This window comes from Vitis riparia, chromosome 19 (assembly GCF_004353265.1).
Source record: "Vitis riparia cultivar Riparia Gloire de Montpellier isolate 1030 chromosome 19, EGFV_Vit.rip_1.0, whole genome shotgun sequence".
NCBI classification, from domain to species: Eukaryota; Viridiplantae; Streptophyta; class Magnoliopsida; order Vitales; family Vitaceae; genus Vitis; species Vitis riparia.
In genome coordinates this window covers 24880402-24900786 of record NC_048449.1, presented here as the reverse complement: position 1 = coordinate 24900786, position 20385 = coordinate 24880402, and the positions used below count along the sequence as shown (strand labels likewise).

The following is a 20385-nucleotide window of genomic DNA, read 5'->3' as shown; positions in this document are numbered from 1 at the left end:
AACTGAATGGGAGCCAGACAAGAAACTGAATTCCAAGCCTGTGGCTTATCTGATTGAAGAAAAGGAAAAAGAACAAGAACAAGAACAAGAACGAATTCTAAAATGAAACAAAGTTCATGTCTTTGATGATTCCTGAAACACACAAATACTAGTTCCAAAGTAGTCAGAACCACAATTTCCTGTGGATATTGATTGCATCGAATAAGAAAAGAGGGAAACCTCTCTTAGTCCTTTCTCCTGTCAAAGGATACAGATTTGCACAGGGAGTATTCATCACTGGTTGATCCGACCACTTATCTACTTCTGCTCCTTAGCTTCCATGTTGCTTTGCTTTGGGATTGGTTGGATCCTTTCATAGGGCTTTCTGGTCAATGTCTCTCCTCTCAGAGCAGCAACATACCGGTCATTTGTATCCTCTTTACGCTGCAGTTCCCCCAGAAATTCTGCCAGCCTCTCTTGATTTACTTTCCCCATCATCTGCCATTCGATTCAAGCAAAACTGTCAAAAATGTTTGTGGGAAAACAGAACTTCAAGAGAACCACCACAAAATTGAAATCCATTTCATAGTAAACAGTTAATATTGACTCTGATGCAGAGTTGCAATAAAAGCCCAGTAAATGCATAGTGACTGATAGAAAAGGGCTATCTTCCATCTACTTGCGGCCCATGAGCTCCAAATTTTCGAAGGGTGATGCACAAAGACAAAAAGAACACACATACACAGAAAAAGAAAAAACAGAATAAACAAAGCAACACAAGGAAGAAATATTGATCCACCCTCCATGAAATATATCCAAAATTTGCAGGAGAAAAAGGGAAACAGGAAGCAAATTCCTAAACAGCTGCATTTGTTCAGAAACCAGAAAAAAAAGGATGAGAACAATACAGCAATATTGCTCATCCACATGCTGTACATGAATTGTTCTCTAAAGAAGGTAGGCCACCACCACCACGCTGCTTCTATTCCAGGGGGCATGCAATTCAACCATAACAGCATCTGCATCACCTCTCCTTGATGATCCCAACAATTACCCCCAATCCCTATTCAATCTGGGCTGCTAAGAGAACCATCATCAAAGTTCAATCCTCACCACTGGATTGACTCTTCTCATATGGGAAGACACTGTCTTCAGATCCTCTTTAATCAAACACAAACTCCTTCATCACCCAAGTCCCAAGGGAAGACAGACAAAATCCTATCAAAACAAAAGTCACCTGTTCATCTTGTATTATAAGACACATTTACCTGGCCATCTGTCCTTGAAGATCCCCATTCCTCTTTCCACAAAATGATCCAAATCATAGTGAGAACCAAGCGTGATGATAGAAGTACAGCCCTATCCCCCTTCATCAAAACCTCCAACCCATTCTCTGGCACCAAAGAAATCCCTCTATAGGGGGGGAACCTGATTCAAACCCACCACCAACTTATGACATAACAAAAGAGCCACCAGCCAATGCTTCCATGGACAGAGCTTTCTTAGCCCTTCTGATTTGAAGCATATTATTGGTGTTTAGCTGAAGTGGGCTATCGCTCAGGTTAGAGCTCCCAATCCCCCAAGCAAGGGGGGGATTGATGCAGAGATAATGGCCAGTCCCCAGTACAAAGTGCATAACCTTAATACTGAACTCAAAGCTCAGATTCCCACACACTCTTGGTGATGCACTGTATGTCAATTTACCAAGTGTGATTTTATGTAGTGACTACTCTTTTAGTCATGTCTATCTCTCTTTCACATGTGGGTACAAAAATTAACTTATGGGGCATCCTGAGGTGGATGAAGAGTGTATAGGTCCAATTCTGAAAATTAGGATGATGTTTGGGGATGAATAAGCCCCTAAGAAATTATGCTGACAGATTTCTTGTGGCACTCAGGAGAGAATGGGAGAATAAACAGAATAAGAAAAATAGGAAATGTGGAAATACTTTTTAGAGCACCCATGATTTTCTTTCAGCAATGTGAACTTGATAGGAAGAGGGAAGTACAGAACATGTGTAATTTGACTGTTACATCTCTACTATGGAAGATACATCTCATAAATGGAATATGTAAGATTTGACCAAGTGTTGTGCATGCACAATGTAGCAGACATTTATGAATCTTCTGCTCCTAGGTAACCACCCCTCTACCAGGCCTACCTTTTCATCAAACCCTTATCCAACGTCACATGGCTTTACAACTTATGAAGTTTTCACGAGTATTATAATGTCTTCCATGAATTTGACTATTGGTTGCTCCTAAAGTTGAAGAAAAAATGTTGAGCTAGAGTTTCAGTAGGGCCTGATCCTCATGAATTTCCTCTTCTTAAAAACCCCTGTGCAAGTGTTCTTGCAGATGTTTTTGAAGGTATCTTTCAAGCATTTGTATATCATTTAGGCATTCATTTACTTGGTGTAAGTTCTGGTTGAGTTTTGGTGCATTTTATTGAGTAGGTCCATCAGACTCTGCATATCTTTTTAAGCTGCCTGAACTGGAACTTTGCCCAAGGAAAGTGAGTGGGTACAACAGCACTCAGGCTCCCCTGCAGCCTCCCATCGGTTGTTGCTCTTGGCCAAGAATTCAGTTGCAGTGAACTGGGGTTCGCCCCACTATTTTTTTGATCGACAAAAGCAATATATTCATTAAATGAAAGAGCACTTAACAAAAGGAGTCACTAAAGTATTCACAATGTATACAAGGGCGTAAAAAAGCCCCATGATATCACAGTAAACGCAAAAAACCTACCTAAAACTCAACCAATCAATAAAGTCCAACATGGACAAAGGGCAGTCTCCTATATACACCTTCACCCATTCTTAGAAATAAAACACAAAAGATTGTTTGATAGCTTAATCCATTTTTTCAGTATTTTCGAACGCCCTCTCATTTTTTCAAATTTCAAATGGTGGTGTTGGTCACACTATCCAGCTCATAAATTTGATTATATTGATCAGTCCATTTAAGCACATTAAGGTGAGCTTTGACCTAAATAAAACAGTTCTTAAGTACATAGCCTCAAACTTCATGCTAATTGACAATCCAAATGAAATTTACACATCATATGCAGCAACAAACAAGAAGTTGTTCCCATAATAAAAACAATAAGGGCTTGTTTAGGAACTTTTTCGAAAGCATTTATCAAAAAACAATTTTTGAGAATAGTTTTCAAAAACAATTCTCTATAGGTTTTTAGAACAAAAGGTTGTTTGAAAACTTGGAATGTTCTCAACGTGTTTTTTATGTTTCTAAATATTTTTTAAAACAACCTCTAAAAAAAATTGAAAATAACTAAAATATGTTCTTAGAAAACACCCTATTTTTAGAACAATTCTCAAAAACTTGTTTTGGGTATAATTTATAGTCAAACAAGTTTTTTTAAAAAGCAAAAAACTGATGTTGACAACAACTGCCAAACATAGCCTAAGCTCCTGTCTAAAAGGATAACGTATGATGATAAACAAGATTTAAGTGATCTTGCATGAAAAACTTTATATACCATTGCATGCAGGATTTGGGATTGAAATATGAAAATATACTCAACCTCAAAAAGACCTCTACCAAAAACAGCTTGTATGGAACAAACTTTCACAAACAAAATCATACAAGATTTCAGATCCTGGATTGGATGAAAAGAAAAGGTGACTAAGTATACAAACCCATGTAACAAAAAATTATATCTCAACAGAGAAAGTGCTTTACCTTGAAATAGTGTTGGGAGCCCTTAAAACCTCCTGCTAAAGAAAACCCAATCTAATGTTGTAAATCTTACAATTCACTCTAATTTATGATAAAACACTCTCTCAACATAGAGCGAAGCAAACAAAGTATGTAGATACAAATTAGTTAAGAAAATTAATCATTTTTTTATAGGTAAATTGCAAGAATATATTAAAAGCCCTAAGAAAGGGCACAACAATGTACACAGTACACATGTAGGATACAAAATGCGCTATAGTAGAAAAACAGAGAGAACAATGAGGAAAACTATCCAAACCCACCCCTAAATACCCCAGCCACCCCTAACACCCCAATAAAATAGATTTACCTAGCCATCTCTCAAGCCCTCCTACTTACCACCCCAAGTAATGACTCATCTTGAAATCCTCACTAAACAATAGCTTGATCCCCGAAGCTCCTCCCTTTGCCCCTAACCGACTTAGGAGACTTGTAGTTAGCCGGGCACTCCAACTTTTGGATCTCCTTGTCAAAACGGGAAGATGCATCTAGCTTCCTCTTCTCCCCTGACGCCTTGACACTATATCCTCTCATTGCATCCATTTTCCTTAACAAGGAGATAATCTCCTTTTCAAAACCTACCATTGGCATCCCCACAAAGTTACTGAAATTGGTCATCTTATTAAAGAGACCATCTGAAGGACGCACCTTCCTTGTGGAGTGGCTGCTTTACTTCACCTTGGAAGAGTCTGAATCCTCAAATCTAACATCTTTACAAAAGGGGCCTTCTGCAATGTTATGTGGAAACTCTTGCAAGGAACCATCCTTGAACATTACTTTTTAGTGAACAAAAACCCTCTCCTAAAGCCCCACTAGGAACCTCCGAAGAAGGAGAAGAAGACAACCCTCCCCTTAGAAAAGAGTCTCTTCTACCTCCAAACCTTGCTACTTTCACCAATAGAGCATCCTCAACTCTTGAAAAACTTTCCTTTGAACCTTGAAACCCCTCACAAATTAGGGGATTTGCGCAAGCCTTGTCATCGCTCCCTTTCTCTCTTCTAGACTAAGAGAGTTGAAGACTTCTCTCAAGAAGTCTAAGAGAGAGAACCCTTGATCCATCTTTAGTCAACCCACCAGAGAAACTAGGCTTTAACTTAACAGCTATGGGCCGACCCAACAAAAACCTTTTTGCAAAACAAGAAGAAGATTGGCCACTCACGCAATGACCTCTTTTGACTTGGAGAATCCCTCATCTTTAGAAGTCGAAGGGCCTCATATTCCATCAAAAACCTCCTCAAGGCACAATGAGGGCATCATTCCCACCACAGCTGACAAACCATTGTTGCCACCATGCCCAGAGATTTTCGTCACCACCGTTGAGTGTGCAGGGAGACTAGACTCCACAAGAGATACTTGTAAAACCTTTTCTACACGTTTCTCTTCTTCCCATCCTATTCTTCCACCCACTTGTGAAAGACCCTTGCTATCATCTTTGACCTCTGGATCTCTGCACTTTTCCTTGGGGACCACCATTGGCAACCTAGGTATAATCTCCCACCATAGTTGGACCTCAAAGACATCTGCACCAACCACTACTTGTAATTTACGTGGAACTCTCCTCCCGTTGGATTTCACAAGAATCCTAGCCCATTGCAGAAAACGCCTCTCTTTCATCTCCTTATCAACTACCACAAAACCTCCACAAGCATCATCAAACCTCTTAAAGAACTCTTCTCCCCACAAATGCAAAGGTAACCATAACGCCCGCACCTAGAGTTCTGTGACACAAGCCTCACCCCTGAAACAACCTACATTAGGACTCCACAAATCCAACGCACCTTGAATCCAGACTACCTCACCTAATTCCCTTTTTCCTCTATTCACCACTTTTGCAAAAAACCCACCCTTTAGGGAACCTCCTCCTCCTCCACTTTCCACCAATGGACACCTATGCTTCGGAAACATCAATGCTCCTTGAATTTGAGGCAAGGGTTTTCCACCCCACCCCCCACCCCCCCCCCCCCCCCCCCCCACACACACACACTTCCTTAGGAAAAATTAAGGAGAACCTTTTCTTCTCTAAAGACAACACAAAGCACAACAGGAATCTCTCTGCCTTGTTGCTATGAAGGTCTAGCTTGCCCCTTCCTCCTTCATTCCACCCCATCATGAAGAGCTTTCTAGACCTCCCTTCACAACAAAGCTTCTACCCCTTCCAGCAACTGAGCTAGCCCCTTCATACCAAATCTAATCCAAGTGGAAAAACCCCAACCCCTCTCCACTATCCAGCCTACCGTCTTTCCCTTGACTAGCTCCACTGAAATCTCAAAGGATTTCGATTCAACTCCAAACCAGCAACTTCCCCTTTGTGAAACCATCTCCTGGATCTTCTCCATCACTTCAAATTCCTTTGCTTTGAGGCTTTAGAGGCTGAAAGTGAGTGAAAAGCCAGGAAAACAAGCAGTATTTGTACTGGTTTATCCATGATGAACAATCCTCCGCTTGAATAACAAATATGAAGTGATGGAGAACAAATATGAATCCTCTGCTTGAATAGTAGAGCTTTGATTTAAACAAGTTTCTATGGTCATATGATGAAAATAATGAACAATCTCAAACCCCAGGATTAGGAGCCTAAAACTGACGTATAGAATCCCCAAACAAGTAAAAATATGCACCCGCCCCACCAACTCAGGACTTTTGACATGAACAGATTTCAATTATCATATCATAAAATTAGTAAACAAGTTTAAATTCCCAGTGTTACAAGACTAAACCCATAAAGAAATTGACGTATTTCTCGAATGGGCAAAAATATGAACTCTCCGGTTGAATACTGGACCTCTGATTTCAACACATTTCAATAATCATATCATGAAAATAACAATCCAAATCCCCCAGAATCAGAAGCCTAAAGCCCACAGAGAAATTAATCAGTAGAATCCCCAAATAAGTAAAAACGCGAACTCTTATCGATAACTGGAGCTTCGACCTCAACAAACTTCTCTAGACTCAAATCATACCACGAAAATAAATCAATAATCAATAACCTTAAACCCCAGAGTCAGAAGCTAAAACTACAAAGAAATTGATGTGTAGAATCCTCAAGTAAAGAAACAAACTCTAATCGAAAGCTGGGCTTAATCATATCACGAAAACAATCAATAATCTGAAACCCCAGAATCAGAAGCCCAAAAGCCACAAAAAATCCGATGCATAGAATCCTGAAATTGGGTTGTGGAGAGAAAAGCAAAAAACTTTATCGTAATTCATACCCACCAAAATATCAATAAATGGAAGAGCAAAAGCACTAAACCCTAATAAGAAAAAGAAAAAAAGAAAAAAAAAGAAGGGATGAAACTGAAACATACGAGGGAATCGGGGCGAGCATTGCTGCGGAGTTGGGCTTCGAGCTCTGGATTGCGGGAGTTGGTGAATTGCATGACGCAGTATCCAATTACACCAGGCACTACTCCGCATATGGTGGCGAAGGCCAAGAAAAATGGCTTCGAGTCTCTCGAATTCCTCACAATCCACCTCCATGTCTCGCTCTTCTCCCACAGCACCGACATCTTCACCCTGGGGCCTCAGCTCTCTGCAAATCACAAGCTCTTCAATTCATCCTCTTTGGTTCTTTAAAAAATTAAAACCCATTTTTTTTTTGTTTTTTTCAATTATAAACTTATGACATATATTGCAAGTAGTAAAATTAAAGGAGGTGACAAATTTGAGTGATGAATTTAATTATTAGTTTTTTTTGAAAAATAAAATATAAAGTTGTGCTTTTCATTTGTACCATAAAATTTTAAAATATTTTATTCAATAATATTATTTTTGTTAGTGACAAAATGTATCATTAATAATTTAGCTTGATTATATTATTTTGAATAGGAAAAATCTATGATATCAATTCATTATCATATCCACACCTTGAATTTGGACTGTTGAACGAGGATGCAAACATTTGAGATCAAAAGTATAAAATACTAACAAATGATATTAAGGTATAAAGAAATAAATTATGATACAAAACAATGAAATTAATGTATAATGTAATAGAATCATAATATAAAGTAACGAGACTTGGTGAAATTAGAAAATACACGTAACATCTTTGATTAACAATATTTTTTTGGTAGTATAATTCGATACCATGATTTATCTTTTTGATCAATGTTAGAGTTAAATTTATACCCTTGTAGACCACTTAAAAACTAAAGGAAAGAATAGTTTTCCCGGAGGTTTTGGGACCACCCGGGGAGAGGTTTTGTTTCAGCATTTCTTTGAAGTGAGGGGGAAGGGCCACCTCCCAAGAGAGGAGCAACACAAGACGGGTGGCAGGAAGCATGGCCGGCCATGAGGGTGGGTGAAAGAAGCCATGCTGGCTGATGGAGGAACAGTGGAGATGGTAATGACTTACTGCGAAAGATAGAAACAGGAGAGGACTTTCAGAGGGGGTTCTTTTGGGCTGTTGGGCTGGAGAGTTTCTGGGGGGGAAACAGATGAGTTTTGTTGGGGGGACGAGTCTTGGCTATTGAGAGGAAAAAGATAGTTGAGGAGAGACAAGAAGGTTGCATCGTCGACTTCCAGGCAAGGTGCGGTATGTTTTCATTTCCCTCAACGTATTGCTTCACTTTCTACTGAACTATGAGCATGGTTTCATTATTTGTTGTGGACGTCAAGGGCCATAGGGTTGCTTTCAGTTGAGCATTCTCATTTGCCTAAAATGTTCTATTTTCATGGCCTTTCATACCCTTGGTTTTTTCCCTTGCAATGGTGAGATTTTCCTTTTGGGTTTGGGTTCAATGTCACTCTTAAGGTTATGGAAAATTATGTGGTTGCTATGTGGACAAAATGGTCACTTTAAATCCATTTAGCCATTTTTTAATCGTTAGGTCTTATGGTGATGGTGAAGCTTCCATGCTACAAATCGTACTCGTGAAACCAAGCCCTCTATATGCACCAACCTTTAGGGCATCAAGAACTCAAGCCCAAGATGAGAAATGGAGAGTCTTGACTGTCCCCAGAACAGAGGACCTCTACCCACTGATGTTTCATGACAGCCTTGGAAGTAATGTTCGTGCTTGAAGACTTAGGGTCGCTTCCAATAAAATCGGGTCGAAGAATGCCCCCAACCGACGCGGTACCTGCAAGAAATGAGGATCATGCCTGCATTATGTGCCAGCAATACTTGTGTCTTTTCGCTACATTTGCTGCCGGTATACCCTATATGCATGTAGTGCATGCATGCATGCATGGCCGTATGAAGCAATTCTCCTCCTACCCTCTCGGATATCCATACACCCATGTACACCAAACCCATCCTTACACTCATTTCCTCACCATTTCTCTCGTTCATCCTCATCAAGCACACGCCCGTGGTCATCTTTCGATGATCGTTCATCCTTCATCCCACAAAAATCCATCCACCCTACTTTATATTTCCTACCCATTACTTCTCATGCTCACCCAACCTACCTTAACCACTTCTCCACCTTTCCATCTTCATACCCATTCCTTTCTCATGCCCACCTTCATAATATTCATCACCTAACCACCTGTGCTCCTCCTTGATACCCCCATGCACCACCTCTCTCTCTACACTGTTACCATACCCATGTTCCCGCCTTCTTCCATATTTTCCATACGTCACCACCACCTCTCCGCTGGCCATTGGCGTCATTGAGTCAGCCAAGATGAGGATCCTGTGCCTCATCTCCGAGAACCCCTGTCATCATATTCAACCCTCTTCCCACCTTCTTGCTGCACGCGCCACGTCAATGAAGCGCCTGCTCTCCTCACCTTCGGCGTCACCGGCTCTCATGGCCATCTCCTCTATCAGCCACTCGTCGTCGTCCCCGCCGTCTTCACTGGCAGCGCGCGCTTCAAGGCCCTGGAGGGCCTCATGGCCTTCTCCACTCAACGGCCACCTCGCCCCTCGTCAGGCTGGCGGTAGGAAGCTCCGTCTAAGGGTGATGCCCAGGTGGAGAAGTGGGCTGTGATGGAGTTTAGAGCCTTAGGCTTGCCCATGGTGACGGATTTGGGCTTGAGTTGGAGCCCAGGCCCAAAGTTGCTGATGAAGGGCCTCATTGCTCCTCAAGCCAATCACTCTCATGGCCCATGTCCATTTTAAGATAGCCCATTTGGCTGCTTCAATTCTAAATAAGTTTTTAAACCTCTAATCTTTGTAATTAGTTAATTTATTCATTCATTTTTATTTTTTATCTTATTCTATTTTTACCTATTTTGTTAACTCAACTTAAACACAACTAAAAGATAAATCATTAGGATGAAATATCGTTTTTGAAACTTAAAATAATTTATATTTCATCTTCCTTTCTTTAGTTATGTCTAATCATCATATATGAAAATTTTTATATAATTAATTTATGTTGGTCTCAATGAATTTTCTACATTCCAAATTTTAAATCCCATCTTCAAAACTTATGTCATTTAAAGCCATTTATCGAAAATTCCGTCTTCCTAAATTAATTTTCAATTTCAAATATTCGACTATTTACTTTCATCCGTTTAGATATTATTCTTGTTATAATTATTATTATTCCGTATTTATTTATTTAATTCTTTAAAAAAGTCCAATCATTAAAATTCAATTCTTCAACAATTTGACTTCTTAAGTTAATCTTCAATCTCAAATATTCAACTATTCACTTTCATCCGTTTAGATATTATTTTTGTTATTATTATTATTATTCCGTATTTATTTATTTATTTCTTTTAAAAATTTCAATCATTAAAATTCAATTCTTCAAAAATCTGACTTCCTAAATTAATTTTCAATCTCAAGTATTCGACTATTCACTTCCATCAATTTAGATATTATTCTTGTTATTATTATTATTATTATTATTATTCCATATTTATTTATTTATGTCAATCATTAAAGTCCAATTCTTTAAAAAAAAATCCGACGTCCAAATTTAATTTTCGATCTCAAAATTTCCACTATTCAATTTCATTCGTTTAAATATTATGTTTGTTAATTATTATTATTATTTTGTATTTATTTATTTATTTTCCTTTAAAAATCTTCTTCATTAAAGTTCAATTCTTCAAAAATCCGACGTCGTAATTTAATTTTCAATCCCAAAAATTCTACTATTCACTTTTATTCGTTTAAACATTATTTTCGTTAATTAGTATCATTATTTCATATTTATTTATCTATTTCAATCATTAAAGTTCAATTCTTCAAAATCTGACTCCCAAATTTAACTTCCAGTCTAAAAAATTCCACTATCCACTTTTATTCATTTAAATATCCTCTTTGTTATCATTATTATTATTCCACATTTATTTATTTATTTCTTTTAAAAAAATTCCAATAATTAAAGTTCAATTATTCAAAAATCCGACTTCTAAATCTAATTTCCAATCTCAAAAACTCCACTATTCACATTCAGTTGTTTATTGATTATTTTCGTTATTAATATTATCCCATGCATTTATTTATTCACTCATTCATATATTAAAGATCTCATCTCTAAATAATTTCTTAAATTTCCAATCTCTAAATTTAATCTCCAATCTCTAAAATTCTATTTTTCGCAATTATTTATCTAATCTTTATTATTTTGTCATTATTATTTCATTCACTCATTCATTTACTTAAAATTCCGCCTTCAAATAATTCTTCAAAATTTTGATTTCCAAATTTAGCTCTCCGAAATTCCAATTTTCCAATTTCAGCACTTAATTTTCAATTCCTAATATTCTAATTCTTGCATTTATTCCGTTACTTACTTGTTATTATCATTATTGTTATCATTTTATTCATTTATTTCTAAAAATTCTATATGTAAATGATTTCCAAGATTTTCAATTTTTATAGCTTGATTTTCATAATTTCTACTTCTCAAATAATTTTTAATTTTGACTTCTTTCAAAATTTAATTCTCAAAGTCCCAATTTTCGTAACTTAATTTTTCTTAAAAAAATCCTGAACTCTTAAATAATTTTTAAGGTTCCAATCTCTTTCAAATTTAATTTCTAAAAATCTCATTCTTACATTTAATTTCTAAAAATCCGATTTTCAAATAACCTCTAAGACTCCAATTTTCAAATAAACTTCAAAAATCCAGTTTTCCCTCGAACAATTTTAATTTATGTTTGGCGATGTATGTGATAGGTTTTGTGCTTCTTTATTGTACACTGATCCCATTTTTATGATAGCGCATTGCTTGTTCGTGGCCCAGGTACGCATCCACTCTCTTTCTGGTCATTCTCTATGCATGTTTTGATTCCTATATGTGCCTGATCGATTTGGGTATCCATTGATTTTCCTATTGATTGCCACGTCAACTTCATTTTATTAGTAGAGACCCGACTTTAGGAACTTAGAGGGCTGCTACGGTCTTTACCATACCTTCCCGATAAGTAACCTGACCCTCGAGCCCAACCTGGTTTTTCACAGATCACCTTTTTCAAAATAAGGAGTCACGCTTAGGGTTTTCTTTCTTATTTTGTTTACCCTTTTAAAAATAAAACTAAAATAAGTGGCGACTCCAAGTCATATTTTTTTAATAAATAAAATCATTTTCGAATAAAAATCGAGCTCGCCATCGAGTGGAAGCGCATTAGCTGAAATGCGGTGTCCACAACCCTATTTTGACAATATTATAAAATTGAAATTGTAACTTTGACACCCTTTTTGTAGCATAGGGGTGCCTAGGGTTTGAATATATGAAAGATGCATAATTCTTACTAATTTACTACAATATTAGGGTTTTCAAATTAGAAAAATCATTATTTTAAATTTATCTAAATTTTAGATTTTAAATTAAAATTTTCTTCTAATTTTATTGTAAAAGTCATTTTAAAAATAAAAGAACCATTAATAAATTTAAACCTTCATATATAACACACAAAAAATACATGACAAATATGTGTATCAATATATCATAGTTGATTTGCCTAAAGTTCTGAAACCCCAATAATATATTAATGAATGAGAATGAAACTAATTTCTCATTTTCGTTCTTTATTAGCTACATGCAGTAGTCTAAATATGACAACCTAAAGTTACAAGCAATGAAACCTTATTGAACACAAGACACTTTCTCATTGATGATTGCTCTATGCTATGGTATGGTATCCAAGAGTAACCCTTGATGAAATTTTAAATGACATAGGATTACATGTAGACATTAAAGCATGCATTAAATGACAATAAATGAAATGCTTATCTTGATTAATGCCATGAAAAGCCATTTTCGTGCTCCACTGGTGTCTAATAATATGCTCAGTCTGTGATGGTAAGAAAATCCGGGTTCAATGAGTTCTTCTCTTTCTACACCTAAGATTCAGTCCATGTGTGCTCTTAATATGAGTGTGCAGTGCGTGCCCTTTTTTTAGCCCAAGAAGAAGAAACCTTCCTTTGCACTTATATCTATCTATCTATCTATCTATCTATATATATATATATATATATATATATATATATATATATATATATATAGATAAATAGATAGATATTCATATATATCACATATTAGACACATTATTTGGATCACTTGACTTAATGGGTCAATAAAGTGAATTAGGGTGAGCCCATAAAAAATCAAACAACAATATGTGTCCAGTCCCATTATGGACCACAATGCAAAAATAAAATAACATTGATTTATGACATTATCACATTGATTATGTAAGTCCACACATAAAAAATTCCAACAATTCTCCCACTTGGACTACATAATCAAACATCACAACATATACATAATCATAAATCAATGTCCCATAGAATCTCATCAAAACAAATAATCAAAAGCAATCATACATGCCTCATTGCTTGATTCACAGGGAAATATACAATAATTGCAATCCTTCCAATAATAGCATAATATTACAATACCAAAAATGGCTCCCACTACTTAATGCAACCTAGGCTCCCAACAACCCTATTTGAGATACATGTTCATGAAACACAACTATGGGTAAGCCTTTTGTTAATGGATCCGCCAACATACCTTTTGTGGACATGTGCTCAATATCAATAAGAGACTCTGCCACTTTCTCCTTAACAGGATAGAACTTTACATCAATATGCTTGGAGCAAGAAGTACTCCTAGTGTTCTTAGAGAAAGCAATAGCTGTAGAATTATCACAAAATAATTTCAACGGTCTAGAAATGGAGTCAATAACTCCCAAAGCTAAAATAAAATTCTGCATCCATATAGCATGACAACAAGCCTCATAACATGCCACATACTCTGCCTGCATAGTTGAGGATGTTGTAAGTGTCTGCTTGACACTTTTCCAAGATACAACTCCTCTTGCCATCACAAAAATATAGCCCATAGTGGATTTCTTATCATCTCTGCAGCCGGCAAAATCAACATCACAAAACCCAACTACATCAAGTATGTTGGTGCGCTGATATGTCAACATTAAGTCCTTAGTTCCTTGCAAATACCTAAGGAACTTCTTAGTAGCTTTCCAATGTTGACTCCCAGAATTGCTCAAGTACTTTCCCAACATGCCCACCACAAAAGCAATATCAAGACGTGTACATACTTGAGCATACATAAAGCTGCCAACCAAAGATGAATAAGGAATGGTTCTCATATCCTCTATCCCATCATCATTTTGAGGACATTGAGCCTTTGAAAACTTATCACCCTTCATAATTGGTGCTCTAGTAGAACTACAGTTGTGCATATTAAATCTCTTCAATATCTTCTCAATATAGGTTCTTTGAGACAATTTAAGCACCCTATTAGCCTTATCACGAAGAATCTTTATGCCCAAAACATAAGAAGCCTCACCAAGATCCTTCATGTCAAAATGGGTTGACAATATGTGCTTTGTCTCAATCAACAAGTCAGAATCATTTGATGCGAGTAGCATATCATCAACATATAAAACAAGAAATATCTAACTACTCCCACTGACCCTCAAATATATGCATCTGTCAACTGTATTCTCTTTAAAACCATTTTGGGTGATAATCCTATCAAACTTCAGATACCACTGCCTTGAAGCCTGTTTAAGACCATAAATTGACTTATTGAGCTTGCAAACTAAATATTCCTTTCCAACTTTTGCAAAACCATTAGGCTACTCCATATACACGTCCTCATCTAGATCACCATTCAAGAAAGTTGTCTTGACATCCATTTGATGTAGCTCCAAATCAAAATGAGCTACTATGACCATACTCACTCTAAAAGAGTCCTTGGTCGACATAGATGAGAATGTTTCTTTAAAATCAATTCATTTTATTTGATTATAACCTTTAACCATAAGTCTAGCTTTATATCTTTCTATTTGCCCGCTAGAATCACGTTTGGTCTTAAAGACCCACTTGCATCCACCTGGTTTACAACTCTGTGGCAATTCGACCAAATTCCAAACACCATTCATATACATAGAGTTCATTTCATCGTCCATGACTTCTTTCTAAGAAGTGAATTGAGGACAATGAATTGCTTCTTGATAAGTGACTGGATCAGAAACATCATAACCATCATAACCATCATATTCATGTTCCTGCAAATAAATCATGTAATCATCTAAAATAACCGACCTACGAACCCTTTGTGATCTTCTCAAAGGAATCCCATCAACAACAGTACCATCAACAGGAATGCCAGGTTCCACTTGATCACTATGCTCTCCTTGATTAGTGGCCGACTGTTGGACAATAAGAACATCCACATCTGGAACATGGGATGTAGGAAAAAGAATGATAACATGATCTTCTCCAAAAGGTATCTCACGAGGCACAAATTTGGGATAAACATTAACTTCATCTTCAAAGTATACAACCCTGTCTGACTCAATGATCCTGGTGGTATGAGATGGACAATAAAATCTGGAACCCCTTGATCCAATGCAATAACCAACGAAGAAACCACTAATGGTTTTAGGATCAAGTTTCTTTGACCGTGGGTTATATGGCCTAACCTCAGCCTTACATTTCCAAACATGAAAATGGTGAAAGCTCGGTTTCTTTCCTGACCATAGCTCATAAGGTGTCTTAGGCAGAAACTTACTGGGCACTTGATTCAAAATATATGTCGCAGTCCTTAAGGCTTCACCCCATAGAATTCTAGTAAGGAGGAATTAGACAACATGCACCTTACCATATCCAACAATGTGCGATTCCTCTTTTCTGCAACCCCATTCTGTTGAGAAGTGACTGACATTGTATATCTAACATCAATGCCGCATTCCAACAGAAACTTAGCGAATGGTCCAGGATTTCGTCCAATCTCATCATATCTCCCATAATACTCACCACCTCTATCAGACTTCACAACTTTAATGAGCTTTTCCAATTGCAACTCCCCCTTAGCCTTGAAGGCCTTAATTAGGGAGTTAGATATCTCATGGATTAGTTCAATATAACCATATCTAGAGAAATCATCAATAAAAGTGATGAAATATTTATAACCCCCTAAAGCAGTTGGTGTCAAAGGACCACATATATATGTGTGGATCAAGTCTAAAGTACTTCCACACCTATCAATCTTTTCCTTTCTAGTCTTAGCTGTCATCTTCCCCTTTAAGCAAACAACATAAGTCTTGAAGTCTGAGAAATCAAGATTAAAAAGCACACCATCTCTAACCAATCTCTCTAATCTTTGCCTAGAAATATGACCTAGGCATTTGTGCCACAACATGAAAGAACTCAAATTCATTCTAGCACGCTTGCAACCAACAACAGAATTAACAGAAGATGAATCACATAAAGGACCATGATGCAAACTGAGACTATAAAGATTGCCAAACAAAATAACATTGCCAATTAGAACTGAGTTGCTAAATATATCCACTTTTCTTCCTCCAAAGTGGAAAGTGTAACCTTGTTTATATAAAATAGATACAAAAATCAGATTCCTCCTAAGTGAGGGTATGTAAGCAACATTGTGTAACAACAAAAAACTTTATGTGGTCAATCTTCGCTTTATCATGTCAAAAACATTCTATTTTCACTTTGCTTCCATCACCCATATAACACATTCTTCATGCTTTGACGACCTCTTTTTGTTTGTCATCTCCTACAAAGAATTAGTGACATGAATAGTGGCACCAATATCTAACCACCAAGAATTAGCATGAACATCAACAATATTAGTCTCAATCATATTTGCATTCAAATTAACGACAATCATAATTTCACATTTTTTTTTTCTCTAGCCAATTTTTAAACTTAAGCAATCAGCCCGCTTGTGACCAATCTCGTGGAAAAAGTTGCACTTCCCCTTGAATTTTTCATTCTTTGTAGCATTAGAAGAAGCAGTTGCATTAGAGGTTCCTTGACTCGAATTTTCTTTACTCTTGAATTGCTTAGAGCCTCCAAAATTCTTGTGTGGAGGTTTTTTCTTTATATTGCTCACTTGGTCAGTAACAAGAGCAAGGGAGTGAGTCTCATTTTTCTTTAGTGAGACTTCATGTTGCACCTCAATGAACATCAACTCCTCCAAAGTCCATTCTTCCTTCAAGGCATTATAAGTCAACTTCACTACATTAAAGGAAGTAGGAAGAGACTCAAGTATCAACCATTTTAAGAATTTCTCACTCAACTCCACTTTCATCTCGTTTACCTTGTTGAAGTAGCTTTAGCTTGATGATGTGATTTTTAATCCCACTTACTCCATCATACATAGTGGTTGTGAGAAGCTTCAAATAAGCTGTCATTCTACCTTATTAATCTTGGTATAATTGGCCTTTACATATTCCAAAAAGTCTTTGACCCTTTCCGTCTTTGGCACACATTTTTAAATAGATTTATCCATAGTATACTTCATCACCATCAAACAACTCCTATTGGAGTGCTCCCATCTCTCATAAAAGGATCTTTCATCAGTAGAGCTCACATTAGTGGGCTTACTTGGCTCATCAACTAAGTCCAAATTGTGCAGAGTCATATGCACATTGAAAGACTCATACCATTCCTCAAAGTTATTTCTAGTAAGAGGCTTGATGACAGATAATTGCAGAGTAATTCCAAGATTGCTAGTAGCTGGTAGCAAAATTAAACAATATGCATGTTACTACAATATCATGCTATTTGCTAATTTCCAGAATTTCTCAATTTAGCAATAGCTTGGAATCTTGAAATCCACACTTGTAAGGACAACTAATTAAATATCACAACCAAGATGCACTAATTTTATTATTGAAAGGGCAAAAGAGAATTAGTACAGTTCATAATATATAATTAATTTCCTTCACCAATCTAAGCATCCTACCAAGTATTATAATCATCGATATGATAATTATAATAGCCGTATGGACCTTAGTAATCACAATAATAAAATAACCAAAAGTGGGAGATAAAATATCTCAACAAAGACAATTTGACACATATAGAATCACGATAGACAACCACATATGTGTTCACTATTGTCATGATAAACTCAAATATTTAATTTGCACAACTTGACACACTTGGAATTGCGATGGGCAATCACACAAGTGTTCTTTATTGCCATAATAAATTTAAATATTTAACAAAAAAGGGCATAGGACAACATTATTGGTATAAGATAAAAAAAAAAACTTAAACCATAAAGAACAATAATAATAATAATTGTCCCAATAAAACCAAATTTAACAAATGCATAATAATTCCAAGAATACCAAGGCAACAAAAAAAAAAAGTTGTTTTTATGATGTCATCATGCACTGTTCATCTTCTCCACCGGGTTAAACATGACTTGGTTCTTCTAGAGATTTTTTTTTTTGGGCCAAAATTTTGTGCATTTTCAGACAAAAACACTTAGGTTTCTATCCTCAAACATCAATCCTTCAATCTAAACCCAAAAATTACACAAAAAACGTATAAAATGAAGAACCAAAATAAGCCCTAATTTTCGAAATCCCATCAAATGAGCTCCAAAAAACCAAAAAAAAGAAAAGAAAAAAAGGGTTTTGCTCCAAACAATATTTTCTACAAGTCTCCAACATCAATTGAGCTTGAAAACTGAGAATAAACACCAAACGAAAAAAAAAAGCTCCAAAAATGGCTTCAAAACCATAAAACGGGAAACCCAAAATAACTCAAATATGCAACTTAAATGTCATCCATGTATAGCTCTGATACCAATTGATGAAATTTTAAACGATATAGGATCACATGTAGACATTAAAGCATGCATTAAATGACAATAAATGAAATGCTTATCTTGATTAAATCTATGGAAAGCCATTTTCGTGCTCCACTGGTATATAAGAATATGCTCAGTCCGTGATGGTATGAAAATCCAGGTTCAATGAGATATTATCTTCTTACACCCAAGATTCAGTCTGTGTGTGCTCTCAAGACAAGTGTGTAGTGCGTGCCCTTTTTTCAGCCCAAGAAGAAGAAACCTTCCTTTGCACTTATATATATATATATATATATATATCACACATTACACATATTATTTGGATCACTTGACTTAATGAGCCAGTCAAGTGAATTAGGGTGAGCTTATAAAAAATCAAGCAACAATATGTGTCCAGCCCCATTATGGACCACAATACAAAAATAAAATAACATTGATCTATGACATTATCACATTGATTATGTAAGTCTACACATAAGAAATATTTCCAACAACCCTTTGATCTATAGTATGACTCATATTAATTTGTAATCAAAGTTGATTTAGGTTCAAATTAATCTTAATTTCCTGTCCAACACTGTACATTAATATGCATTCGGCCAACCTGAGTAAAGGAACTAAAACAGCTTCTCAGAAAAACGAGTTTGATAATCATATGAAGATTCCAATTTGAAGGTAAATTAGCTGACAATAAAAATATAAATTAAAGCACATGCATGATACGTTACATCCCAGCCACAGAAGCCCATTTCAAAGACTTGTTACTTGTCTAATACGAACAAGAGGTATATATGAAAAATGCCACTTAAATGTTACTCCAAATTAATGTAAAAACAGGCATATATGTAGTGGGGCCGGCAGCATGGATGGCTAAGTACCTGGGTGAAAGCTACATCTCATAGCATATATATGGAATAAAAGGAAGAATCTCTAACATTTCGCATTTGTCTTTTGTGGTCCAAAAATTAAGAAAAAGAAAAATGATAGCTGACATATGCATGGGAATCAGGTGCTCTCTTAGCCACCCAATTCTACCACCTCCACCTCCCCACCTCCCCTTCTTTGCTTTATCTATCCCCTTATAGCTTGATGATCGTGTGAAAGGTTGCATGGCTTTAGATCTCTCTCTCTCTCTCTTCCTTCTCTTTCTTTTTCTTTCTTCCTCTTCACTAATATAATAAAAAAAGACTGAATCCATCAGTCCCATATGGGTTTAAGATCAACCTATGCAATGGCAAAGCAAAAGAAACAAAACTGAAACTGTGTGATGAATCAGAGTCTACTTTTTTTTTTTTTTTTGGAACTATGTAGTTTGCTCCTTAGCCCTTGATTGCAAAAGAGATGGGTTTGGAATCTCTTTATGCAAATCAAAAGCTAGCTTAAGTCACATAAGCTTGAGAGGTGTGTACGTTCCTCTCTACTCATCAATATTGTGGAGCAAGGTTTTATAAAGATAGAAAAAGGATCTTTCAGCTACAAAAAAAAAACCCTTAAACCCTAGCTCCATCTCTCCCCCACATAAAGCCTGAAAAGATGGTAGACAAACTTATAATTGAATACTGAGTTTTTCCATTATAACCCATTTCACAGATCATTCCAAATCTGATGTTTTTCATTCAATTCAGTGCCCAAGTTGAATATATTAACAAAA

At 36.3% G+C, this 20385-nt stretch overlaps 1 protein-coding gene across 1 annotated transcript; it reads right to left on the bottom strand.

Moving 5' to 3' along the window:
* Positions 1-26: 26 nt before the first annotated feature.
* Positions 27-7280, bottom strand: LOC117908450. The gene is made up of 2 exons (XM_034822042.1): positions 7029-7280; positions 27-477 (listed from the first exon to the last, which is right to left on the bottom strand). Exons 1-2 carry the CDS (start codon positions 7227-7229, stop codon positions 298-300), a joined length of 381 nt encoding a protein of 126 aa, XP_034677933.1. The 5' UTR covers positions 7230-7280; the 3' UTR covers positions 27-297.
* Between the last annotated feature and the right edge of the window lie 13105 nt (positions 7281-20385).

Coding starts and splice junctions, on each gene's coding strand:
- LOC117908450 (XM_034822042.1), bottom strand. CDS start 7,229: ATGTCGGTGCTGTGGGAGAAGAGCGAGACATGGAGGTGGATTGTGAGG. Junction 478..7,028: donor ATGCTCGCCCCGATTCCCTC/GTATGTTTCAGT, acceptor ATCGAATGGCAG/ATGATGGGGAAAGTAAATCA.